We start from the raw sequence: 13,316 nt of genomic DNA, 5'->3' as shown, positions 1-13,316 counted from the left end.
CTCTAGTCTGCTGTTTAAATGCTAGAGGAAGGAGAATAACGTCTACCAGCACTGGACAACAACTGTACATTTACTGCCAGTCCAACAACTTCACCGCTCACCTCTGCCACTGTAGACAGTAAGCAGTCTGCCTCTCACCCGCTCTCACACTCACTACGCTACTCTGACCAGTCAGCAGTCTGCAGTGTTTGTGTCCTGTAACTTTATCTTCCAGACACCATGTTTCTCAGTGCAGAGACTGACCTCTGGTGGCCCATATTTTTGAATGGCACCCTGCTGTTATTTAGACAAAGTAACAGGTGAGAAATGAAAGAAAAAACTTGAATAAATGAGTGGTGAGACATACAGGGACAAACACTGATGCCTACATGATGTGAATCTCGTTCTGTGCTTAGTTAGCTTCACCACCATCATCAAAACACCAAATGAGAGTTGAGTCCATTAGAGTTCAGAGACGTGAAGAAACATGTCTGGGAGCACAGAAGTTGTTCTGGAGGCTTCACTAAGACAAGTCATGTTGTTTGCTGCTTGAGTTTGTCATCCACATGTAGGTGGAACAAACCCCTGATGAGAATGTTTTTCGAAAAACAGCAATAGAAACAGTACAAAGCTGGTTACCCAAGTTGCCTTTGCTGACTCATGTACAGATGTGGAATGTAATTTGAACAGGGAAAATAAAGTTAAATGAAATCAAAGATTGGGGGAATACAAATTCTCTGGAGGCTTGATTGACAAAACGCCATGTAACAAACAACAACAGCTACAAGAACCGGGGGCTTCCCCAGTCGCATAGGAACAGTGGTGAGGAGAAAACAAGCGCAGATGGAGAGAAAAAGGAGAAGAATCCCCCTATCGTTCATAAAAAGTATGTTTCCTACTCTAGATCTTGTATACTTGATGTGTTCCTTCTGGAATAAAGGGGAATGGGCCGATCAGTGACCAGTGGCCACCGGTGACCCTTGCTCCAGATTCTCCTCTTGCCCTCTTCGTCTTTCCCCTTTTTTGTAAACCTGGCATGAAGAAGACACAGGGCTGTTTCCCATTATCGAAGGAGTCACACTCTCCTGTCTTGTTCCAATTGGAAACAGCTTATAGAGACCATTATTTAAACCTTAGCACAGATGGAGTTCAAACATCTGAGGACAGGTTTGATTTATTTGGGGGGATATTTATGTTCAAGTGTGTTTATTTTGCCTGTTGACTCAAAACAATGGGACGATTTACTATAGTTAATTTTAGCACAACAAGGCTTTATCAAAAGTGTGTCTTTAAATGATTACCGCCACCGTGTCTAAATAATCATAAAGGACAGATGTGGAGTTGGTTATGAGTCAGCGAGGCAGGGTTATTACCATCATTGGAAACTGACAAGCCATTATGTGTAGTGATTTCCCAGTGAATGTTTGGACTGGGCACGCAGTGTACTTGTCCAATCCAAAATAAATCAAATTTAAGACCTTATTTTAAGTCATCCCTGTACATTTATTGCAGTTTTCTGCTCTAAAATGCTGCACATAAAGAGTTTTACCAGACTTAAAAAAAGAAAAAGCTCTAAGGTCTCTGCCAAATCTTTAGCTCTCTAAAACAGCAATGGATGACAATGAACATAGGTGTCATTAAATTTAACCTGAGTTAACATCTGTCTCACCAACAATAAAGATACCTCACTTTTAAGATAATACACAGTAAATGACAAGAGTAGACATTACTTCATCATTCCAGACGGATGCGGTATGGAGGCTCAAGTGTGTTCACAGATTCATTGACTGTGATGACAAAATAACCAAGAGAAGTAATTTAGTTTAAATGTTTTGGCATTTTATTTTTGCTTTATACAGTGGAAATGATGGGAATTCAAGGAGAGCTATGAAGCAGGTAAATGGAGACTCCCAGAATATTCTGATTTTAAGATTTTGTAGATGCATTTCTCCCTCTGTTTTATTTCTGCTTTTAATATCACTGCCACCATTGTCACAGTAATAGTAATAATATGACTGGTGTTATAATTATGATCATCTTTAGACTAAAGAACTGCTAGTTGAACCCTGAAGTTTACAAGGTTTTAAAATTAGTGTGATGGTCTGTTTTTGTAAGAATTGTCATCACCTCTAATATTGCAAATTATATCGCAGTTGCAATATCAGTCAGAATAATTGCAATGAAATATTTCTTCAAAATCATTCAGCTGTAACTATCACTCAGCTTTTTACTTCCATTGAAGTAAATTTAAGTAAACTAATAAAATGGACCTGGTTAGATTTTGCCTATTGGCCTTTTCCACATTGCTTGAAAATAAAGCATAAGCACAATTTTTGTTTCTTTGTTTATTTTAAGAGTATGCCGTCCAAATTATAACGGTGATGTTTTGTTTGTGGTAACAAATGCTGGCTTCATTTCACCCCTCGCTTCACTTCACGAGGAGTGATATAAAACCTCAGGCCTGTCTGTGGAAGGTGTGGAATGTCTGCCCACTAACACTAAGAAACAGCTCTGAGGCTTTTCTAACACATTTTATAATGTGACTTCAGTGTAGATGTAAGGCAGGAAGTAAATGTTAGAACATTGTGTGCTTGTACTTGGACATTCATATCCCCAGGTGTGTTAAGGGGCCAGTACACTCTGTCAGAACTGCTTGTTGGGTGGTCACACAGCTTCAGGACTCTACATTTAAATACATCCAAGCTCCAAGCTTAATGAAGTGCTTATGTTTTAAGATGGACGTCTGTGTGGCTCTGTGTCTCCATCATTGGGTTGGTTGGTCAGTCGGTTTTAACTCCTGTGCTTCAAAGTATTATGCTGTAGGTACGTCATTCCTGGAGAGACCCTGCTACTGTTTTAATGTGCCATCGAAGTCAGGTGATGTGGTATAAAATGGTATAAAAAGTCCACGTGTGGATGGATGGGTCAGAGTAACATGACTTTCAGGAGAAAGTGTCCCGTGTGAATCCAGTAGTTAATGTTGACTTACTTTTGAGACATTATTTAAGTTGTGTTTGTATGAAGGGATGAGTATTGTTCAGAAATTTTCCATACTCATACCTTTGCTAATACTGTGACATTGATATCAGTTCCTTAACAATACTTTTAACAAAAAAATTAAAATACATTTCACTTTACAGAAGTTGTTCAAAGACCCAGTGGTAAAAAAAAAAAAAAACACTGATTCCCATCTCTGGGTCTAACGTGGTGTTTTTCCTGCATGCCTCGACATGTAACAAATGTACAAGCATGTATACAAGCATTATCGAATCAAAATTTCAGTTCAGTCGGACAGTTCATGTTTAAGAATGTTTATTGCAGCGGCAGAACATAGAGTTTGGTGTCTAGGCCTCATGAACACATATCTTGGACCCCCTGTCGGAGCCTGCAGGTGAGGTGGGGTGGTGGTGGGGCTGAATGAACAGGCAGTGATGCTGGTGCAAAGCAGCAATGGCACTGACAGGCAGAGGGAGAGATGGGAGGTTTTAGCAGTTTAAATAGACTGCCAGTTTGGAAGGGTGCGTTCGGTTTGTTCTACAGAGAGTGAGGCGTGTAAGGTGTGATTGTGGTGTGGCTCGAGTTGACTGTCTGAGCTTGCTCGCAGGTGTTGCTACATTTTATTCGGTAACAATTATGACGATTCAAGACCCCCTCCGCTTCGTGTCGGGATCCTGCATCATCCTGCCAGGATTTATTTCAGAATAAAGACCTGCTCACTGTACACAATCTCTTTCTTATCAGCAGACATTTGCCACCGTACACAGGCGACAACATTTACATTTAGCCCCCTGTTTTTGCTTATTATATAATCATTAAGTCGTAATTACAGCTGATTATCTCTGTATCTCTAAAACTTTCTGCTCTACCTCTTTCACCACCACTGGTACTGATGATTTCCACTCATACAACATCTACTCACTGCTTTCAGTGTGCATTTTCAAAATTCCCTGTTCTTGAATAAAACATACTGCACCATTACAGAAGAACAAATACTGCAATCAACATAACAATACTTGCTTATAATCCCTTTACCCTCCCCTGTCTATAATTATTCATTAGCTTGGTGTCTTCTGTCTCAGAAAAATAACACCCTCGACTGTGTGTTTTTTTTTTTTTAGCAGAGTAGTATTGAAACTACGTATTGAATCCTGAAGAAACAACATTTACCTCATTGTTCTCCAGTTCCTTGAATACACATTCAGTCTGTGAGACTCATTGCCAATCATCCATCCATTCCTGCACTGAACATGTTTTTTCTGGTGGTGGGAAGGCAGACTCCTCACGACCTCCACCATTCAGAGCTCCCTGTAGGGGGTCAAGGTCCATTACAATGGACAAACATCACCCTGCCCGTTGTTTTTGTTAGTCCCTAATTGCAAGACCCACAGCAATGTTGATTGTGACAGTGAGCGCATTCATTACGACCGTCATTAGCAGAGTCATTAACACTGGGGGAGCATGTTAAGGAGTGTTTGGAGACAGTTATCTGCTGTTGGCATTGGGTAAATAAAAAGGTGGGATATCTCGGTTAAGTACGGATGTAGAACAAGAATACGTGTTTGGAGGAGTGTGATAAAGAAAAGGAGTGGGAGATGTGCTGTAATTCTAATAATGCAAAACACAGCGCTGTGGAAAAAAAAATAATTCATCTGTAAATAACCAGGTTCAGATTTCCAATTTATTAGTTTCAACACAAAGGCTGAGAGTTGCAAAGTACTGATGATCATGAACCTGCAAACACTGAAACTGAGAAATCTCTAAGAGTCTGCTGGCTGCTTCCACACCTGAAAGTCTGAACCAAGGTTCATGTTTTTGTTGCATATATACATTTGATCTGGTTAGCTTTGCTTCCACATTTAAATTATGTGATTACACTTTATGTTTACCAGCTTAGTCATAATATCCACATTCCTGACTGAAGTCTCTCATTGGTTGTAATATTTTATGAAAGCATCAATACTCTGCCTCGCAGTATTGTCACAACATGGAGTTATTTGGTCAAAAATAATGTGATCTTTGCTCATTTTATCACCTGAGCCGCTTCCACCCCTTGGAGACATGGTAGCACCGGTAAAAGGAAAATCCATGCAATAGAACCAACATTTTGGAAACCAAATGTTTAACAGACTTTATAAACAGTCTGCTGAAAAAAAACCTCACAAAAATTCAGACACTTTTTATTTTCCAGGTATTTACCAAGAGGAATTGAATTGAACTGACAACGTGCTGAAGTCAGACGCACCGACGCCCGTCTACAAACCAATTAATTGCAAGTAGGGATACGCAGCTGATGTAGACAGCATGGCACGTATAGTTCTTTAGTGTGCTTGCATAATTGCAATGTGAAAGTAAAACTAATCGAATTGGGTCAAATGTACACAATCTAATGAAGACGTGAACCTTGGTTCAGAGTTCAGAGTCCCAAGGTTTTCAGATTCATCGTCAGTCAGAGTGAAAGTACTTGGCAACTCAGCTCGTTGTAACTTACACATCTCAAACCAATCAATTTCAAATAGGGATATGCAGGTCATGTTGGTGAAGATGATAGGACGTCACTTTGTTCTTAGCATTGTGGAAAAAAATAAAAAATTGAGTGAAACATTAAAAAACACACACAAACAAACAAGATAAATTTGATAAATTCATCTTTACCACTTTTTTTTTTTTTTAACATCCCAATACTTTTCCATTCTTTCGTTCCACTAAGTGTTCAATACACATGAATCACAACAGTTAGACCACCGGTTGCATAATCACGATACAACACTAATTTACATGTTGCTAATTGATCCCGTTGCTGCTATTGTGCCGACTAATTGACCGCCAATTACGTCATTAGTCTGTGTTAGCCTGTTTTGATAAGGACTTAACTACCTGGAGCTCAGATATCTGCCCAACCAATCTGTGCTGTCTGCCACTGAGAACATGTAAATTACAAACAATTATGCAGGCATCTAAGTCTGACTGAAAATACTGAATGATACTGGAACAGTGAAGGCTAGTGCCGGTTTAACACAGAAGTTCTTCTGACAGTACAGATCCTCTAAACCTTACAGTCTTAGTTGGTGAGACCATAAGACTCATCACATCTCCAGTGTGATCATCTTTATAAAGACCACTGACAAGGATATCAGGTTTAATTTTAATGTATTGGTCTGCAGAGTGACAGCTGCTGCGCTCTCATCCAGCAGCACAGTGGGGGTTCACTCATGTTTTTGTTTCATATCAATAAAGCACTAAAGCTGATTAAAATGTGCAAATAATTTTTAAAGCTGCTGGCTTTTATTAAGTAGGTTTTAATCAAAAATATGCATGCAAAGTAAGCAAGCAAATCTTGTTTATGTAGTGCTTTTCAGCTGTTCCAAAGTGCTTTACCAAAGGACGAAGAGAGCAGACGCGTAACAAAACAAAGTGAACAAGCCACACATAATGATTCAAACAATACAATACACATTATGCAATTATAATATTTATAAAATCACATGTTGAAGAGCAGCAACAGTAAATGAGACACCAGTACTGTGTGATAAAGGCATCCTTATTAATTTGAAAGCAGTGCATTGTATGAAAGCAGAGGCAGTGCCAACAGAGAGGGTCGGACAGCAAAAAAGGTTCAGCCTTTCTCGTAACGCGTTCAGCAAAATAACTTCATGTAGCAACCAGTTAGCCAATCATTACACGTGCACGTTCCCGGCTGATTACTTTACCCTTACACTACCTTTCAGCCTTGACCCTGAAACTACCAGAAGTTCCTGCTCTAAACACCTGAGTTTCCTCTCAGGGGTCGAAGGCTGCAGTACCTCCTTAAAGTATGAATGGGCCTGACCATGTCATGATGTGTCATGCACATTAAGAGTAAACCTTTGGACTCAAGCCTAAGCAGCTCTATGCCAGTGTGCAGAGAAAGTGTGATATGTGATCTCTGTGTGTTTGCTGAAATTGTTCAGTTTGAGTGCCTCAACGGAAGTTCAGCCAACAGTTGTTAGGGGGAAGATAAAACAGATAAAAATGGTCTGACCCTGCTGAACCGCTCGCTAATGCTGCCCTGATTTTGTTCCTCAGCCAGCGGATGGGGCGACGTTACCCCAGACTTGTTCTGTAATTTATTGCTTTTATGAATTTAACTATTATTACTATTTGTATTTATTGTAGAATTGTTGGTGAAAAAGTATAGTATACCTTTCTGTCCTCTCCTGTGCTTAGTTGTCCAACTTCTCTTTCTCTTCTTCTTTGCTCCTTTCTCTTGCATACTCCCCACTCACCCCCCACACTCACACACCCACACACCAAAACAACATAACTAACTTGCTATTATTCCATAATCAAATTTTTTAAACTGGTCCGTATCCACTGTTCCTGTTTCTGTTGTTTTGTTATACTGTCTCACAGTGCAGAGTCTATTTACAGACAGGTGTCACATTTTTAACCATGAGGCTTTGTTGTGTTTTCCTTTAATTTGTCGAATTCTATCATGAAATATAATTTTGGTTGTTTATAGCACAGGAACATCTGATTTAAACATTTTGAGCATGCATGTGTATACAGATGTCATTTAACAGAGCTGTAAGGTGCTGGGAAAGCTTGAAAATCCACTTTGAAAATGCTTGAAAAGTGCTTGAATTTGACTTCAGCTTCTGAAAAGGTGGAGGAGCCCTATTACTCAGCAGAAGGTTATACACGTTCGTAAATGAAAGACAAACTTCACTTTTACTCCATGTGAATGTTTGAAGCATTTCACCAGAACAATTTGTTTTTTGTGTCTGTTTCTTTGGCTTATTTTCGCATTATACTGAAAAATTATAACCAAACTTTGCAGTTAAATCACCTGACTTTAAAATGCAAAATGCAAATTGTAAAAGATCCTCAGAATTAGAGCTGCAACAGTTAATCAAATACTTCATTATGAATTGATTATAAAATTAATCGTCACCTATTTTGGTAAAAAAAAGTCAAAATTTTCTTTACTCCTTTGACAGTAAACTGAATATCTTTGGGTTGTGGGTAAAACAAAATATTTCAAGACTTCAACTTGAGTTTTGGCCAACTTATTGATTAATCAAGAAAATAATCAACAGATTAGTCGGCAGTGAAAATAATCATTAGCTGCAGACCTACTCTGGATATAAAGTTATTACTTTACTTTTATTACTTTATAGTTATTACTTTTTTTGGCAGGTTAAAAGAAACCAGAAATTATTGAAAAAATGTGCAAAAATGAATGTTTGTTTCCCTCGAGCAACTTGCCTCCCCTCCACTCGCTCCCCTTCTCCCCCTGAGAACTAATGGCTGATGGTAATTACATTTAATGAGATCATGGGGTCGTCTGCAGGGTGCACTTCTGCAAATTGCTCTCAGCGTGGGGTCTGAAGTGGGATAGGGTAGGGGGCAACGGGGCAGTCGGGGTCGGGGCCAGGAGTGTTTGCCCAGCGTTCAGGGGCCAGGACCCGCGGCGGCTCTACCTGTCAGTCAGGGAGCAGTGAAACATGTCATGCATTTGTCTGCCTTTGTCCTCCTCATTTGTTTGTCTGGCGGAGATAACCACGCTGAGGTGGTGCTTGTCTCGGCTCTATTGTGTGAAGCTGTTGTCAGCCCATCACGTCCGTCCGTCCCCTCCCCGGCCCTCATCTCCCCTCTCTCCCCTCTTTTCTTCCCACTCCATGACTGGTCACTTTGACACTATTTTCTGGCTGCGGGGGGTGACCTGGGCAATTTAGTTAATCCATTAACAACTAATTGTCTCCTCCTACCCTGTTGCTTGGACAAACAGCCTGGTGAGAGGTAGTCAAGCCCCGGAGACCTATAAAAGTCATGCTTGAAGAGGAGGCAGCCACTGTCAGTACACGGATCCTGCAAGCCTGAACCCTCTGCACATTTACTGGGACTTTTGAGCTGTGGATGCTTCGGATAGACCAGTGACTCATTTTTTCTTTCTCTTTGAGTCACCCTGACTTTACTTAATCGTTTTCAGTCTCTCTTGCTCTTATTTTTATTTGATTTATTTATTTGATTTGTTTTGAACGGTCGGTGGAAATGTTGGGGAATCTGTGGATAGTCTGCCTGTGTCTTTGCTTCTCCTGGGCCGAAGCTCGGATTTGGGCCTGGATGCTCAACATGCCTCACAGCCCACCCAAAGAAGGAGCAAAGGCCCTTAGAGAAATCCTCCCTGTAGCCAAAGCAACCACGGTAAGATAACTCTGGATTCTGTGCATGAATATGAAGCTTGTCTTTTAAACTTTTATTTAAACTTTTGAGAAATCATCAGAGCAAAAGCCAGTTCTAGAAAATCTATGTTAAAAAATAATTGTAACCTGTTAGTTTTCCATACTTAGATGTAAAATGGGCTGTTAATGCAGTTGGTTTAAAACTGAGCAATTTTTTTTTAAGTCTTAAAGTTAATATATAAATAAAGTTTTCACATTTAACATTTTCTCCCCAGGCTGTGTGCGATCAAGACAGGGCCTGTGGGCGGGGTTTCTCCTGCGATCGTCACTTTGGTCTCTGTGTTCCTCTGCGAGGGGAGGGCCACTACTGTCGGCGGGACGCCCAGTGTGTCCGCGGACTCAGCTGCATGTTTGGAAAGTGTCACCGCAGCATCCCCAACGGACAGGAGGGTAAGAGTCAATCAATCAATCAAATCAAAATGTATTTATCTCAGGGGGGTTTTACAGTCTGTACAGTGTGCGACACCCCTTGTCCTGTAGACCAGTGATTCACAAACTTTTTTCCTGGTGACCTACTTTTTAAAAATGATTAATGGATTATTAAATTAATCGCCAGCTATTTTAATTATCTCTTAATCGGTTTGAGAAGTTTTTAAAGGAAAAAAAAAATTAATTTCTCTGATTTCATCTTCTTAAATTTCAAGATGTAATGGTTTCTTTAGTCATTTATGACACTAAACTGAATATTTTTGGGTTGTGAACAAAACAAGACATTTGAGGATGTCATCTTGGGTTTCAGGAAGATGTTGATATTTTTCACCATTTTTCACCATTTTATAGACCAAACAACTAATTACTTAATCAAAAAAAGAATAAATTTGCAGCCCATACACATACACACATTAAATACATTATAAATGAGAATTGAATGCATTGCAACAAAGAACAAACATTTGGTGTTTCCTTCATGCAGGTGCCAGATGTAAAGTTGACAGGGATTGTGGGGCGTCCATGTGCTGCGCTCGACACCACGGTGAACAGGTGTGCAAGAGACGTCTGATCCGCGGTGAGAGCTGCTACGTTCCTGATGGCGGCCTGGCATTCAGCATTAACCAGATTTGTCCGTGTGACGAGGGGCTGCTGTGTCGTGAAAATGGTGCATCACACCAGAGAGAGTGAGTACAGCAAACAAACTTTTTCATCTAAAATTATTTACTCAAAATAGCAAAAGCTGAGGCTCGACTATCACCGGAACACAGAGCCCAGATCCCAGCTTTGTCAAATGGTTCTACAGCAGCTGATTAATTGTAAATGTGTTTGGGAATTTGTGCCAATTATATACAAGATCAAGTGAGACATGTCCTGCGTTAGTGAGGCCCTGTCTTACAGAGGACGCTGTGTCAAAATGAAGGTACAAACTGCGTCTTAAATCCACACTGCCACACCAAATCTAAGCAAAACGTCATGAACATTAAAAAAAAATCTTGATTTTTAAAATATGCTCTTTACGTTCACTATTGTCCCACAGAGCGTTACACAAAGGAAATTTAGAATCTGGAAAAATTTAAAACACATTATAGATGTCAGTAAAACAGCTCAGAAAGCCAAAGAATAGCAATTAAATCCTCGAAAAAACATTTTGACGTCCATTTGTGAAGTTTAATTGGCAGTGAAATTCCACAGTCACAGTTTTATTTGACATGCAATGATTAAATCATTTCCTGGTTGTATAAAAGTTAATTATTTTGTTTTTTGCACACAAGTGTAAGCTAACAAACTTGATTGGGGTGAGGGGTAATCAGAGAACCTTCAGTCCAGGGGTTATTGTTCTGTTTCAGAAAACTTTACTGACACTCAGAAAACCTGGCTGGCATGAAGAGTGTGTTTTATGTTAATTTAGCAATGCCACTAGTCCTGATCTTATGAAAAACAAATAGCTGTTAATGTAACATATACTACAGTTTTAATTTGGATGTTTGTAAAATTTGCAGTATACAGTCTTTCCAACTGTTGTGTGAACTTTTCTTTCATTCAACATGACAGAGGAGTAAAAACTCTCTGCAGGATCTCAGTGCAGATCTCTCTGCTTTTAAAATCCTTTTCAAAAACATATTTGTTGGTTTTGATAGTGAATTTCATGGTTCACATGATCTCACCTGAGTTTGTTTGTCTTCCAGGAGAGATTTTATTTACCAACCAGAACGAACAAGTTGGACCTGCCAAGTGCCCAAACCTTGATGCCAACCTCAACATTAAAGCTATTTATTATGTAAATATGTTGTATAGAAAAATGTATGTATTTCAAAATACGCTGTATTACTACATGTTCTTATTAGAGTCTTACATCAAGGATGATTTTCTTTATGGTTTCATTTTGTAAATTTTGACACAAGCACTGCTGTGTGTAGCTGGGCTCAACAATGCCATTATGTCTCATACAGTGTCGACCTCAATGCATTTAGTGATCTTTGATTACAGCTATCTATTCCATCTGAAGAATAAAAAGAAAACTTTTGCAAAAGCAACAATTCTGCCAACATCATTCTTTATCAGTAAAAAAAATACACATAAGGAAGTAGCAAGACAACAATAAACTCAAATGTAAATGTCATTTTTTCATCTACAGTGAGTATATCAGAATCAAAAGGTGAATTTCACTTCACAAACATGAAGTGTGTGCAACACAGTAGCACAACAATAGAGAACAACATTCATACATACCCATAACTATATTCACACACACACACACACACACACACACACACACACACACACACACACACACACACACAGACGCTCACACTGCTCATGGGCCTGAGAAAACTGGAAGTTTTTAAACTTCGCTTTAAAAGTAGATACAGGTTTTATAGCTTACAGCTCATCAGGCAAAGCCGTCCAGAGGTAATGTCCACAGAAACTAAAAGCACCTCGGCCAGCTCCTGATTTCATTCTGGGTATGTCTGAAGACAAGAGAGGTCTGATGGGTGTGTATTCATGAGCAGGAGAAAGTTTGGTTTCTACTCAGTATTTGAGCCACTATTGGAGAAAAAGATCGAGAGAGAGGTAAAAGTTTGAGAAAACAGATTTAGTGTCAACTTAAAGTCAAAACTAAAAACATCATGATAATTAAATTATGCTTTTTAGAATATTATCAGAAAGAAATCATATTTCAGTCTAAAAATCAATCTCAGATTTGATTTTCCCAAGAATAAACTAAGTTTACTAATGCATCATAACAAAAAACATGTTTGGAACATATTATACTGTTTGTACATCAATAGTGTGTATATGCAGAATTTTTAAACCCGTTGACCCTTTTCCCATTGCCAGCAGACCTGTTTGCCTTTCTGTTTTTTTTTATGTGTGCTGGAACTGAGACTCAACTCATGTCTGTGCAGGAGAACTGAGAGAAAGACGTTTTTTAAAGTCTTTGTGCGTTCGGCTCTGAGCACTTTTGTGACTCTGTGGTTTAGTTTCTTCTCTGTGTTGCTGTTTGGTTATCTGCCATATTTTACTGTTTGTGTTCGCTTTCACGTGTTAGGAGTTGTGTCAAGTTGCGGCTGGTGAAAACGTTTCCTGATTTTGCTGCTTCATAATAAAAGCCTTCATTGCCTTTGCTGAAAAGGGATGAAAATAGTGCGTCTACCCTAGTGTTGTATTTATGTCACTACCAGTTGGAGCTGGCGATGATAAATACTTATGTCTGCTGCAGAGCCGTTGCCGATTCTACCTTTTCCTATTGAAGAAAATAGCCAGTAGGTTTTTTTCCAGTGTAAAAAGGACTTTGTTCATACTGGTGGATAGTGGAGACGTGTATTTTGCTGCAGAGGTAGTTTAAGAAGTTCTTAGACTTTTCTCTGCTGTGAAATTTTGTCACAGTCAGAATCCATTGATTTCTGAATCTGACTGTGTTTTGCACGAGAGACCAACAACAAACCTTTAACAGACACCTTTCAAGTGTAGATTCAGTAAATGTTTCATCCTCAAAGGATAGATTTTGGGTGCCGTATCACTTTAAAACTCAATGGACCGTACAGACAGTTGCACACAGCCTCTGTCTCCTCTCGAGCACGTTTCTTGGATCGAAGGCCGCGGTTGCATAACATGGTGGAATCTTGCGGCTCCCGATTGTCAGCATCATCAGATGCTGTAACGCTAGCTGTCCCCTGACCCGTT

The 13,316-nt window shown here is 39.5% G+C and overlaps 1 protein-coding gene across 1 annotated transcript; it reads left to right on the top strand.

Moving 5' to 3' along the window:
• Positions 1-8,987: 8,987 nt before the first annotated feature.
• On the top strand, positions 8,988-11,668 carry LOC146312315 (dickkopf-related protein 3-like). Its single transcript, XM_084740743.1, has 4 exons — positions 8,988-9,162; positions 9,416-9,590; positions 10,114-10,315; positions 11,318-11,668. The coding sequence occupies exons 1-4, from the start codon at positions 9,010-9,012 to the stop codon at positions 11,376-11,378; spliced, it is 591 nt and encodes a 196-aa protein (XP_084596869.1). The 5' UTR covers positions 8,988-9,009; the 3' UTR covers positions 11,379-11,668.
• The last annotated feature ends 1,648 nt before the right edge of the window (positions 11,669-13,316 follow it).

Source organism: Lutjanus erythropterus, chromosome 17, assembly GCF_056507025.1.
Source record: "Lutjanus erythropterus isolate fLutEry1 chromosome 17, fLutEry1.hap2, whole genome shotgun sequence".
NCBI lineage: Eukaryota > Metazoa > Chordata > Actinopteri > Lutjaniformes > Lutjanidae > Lutjanus > Lutjanus erythropterus.
This window is presented reverse-complemented; position numbering and strand designations above follow the sequence as displayed.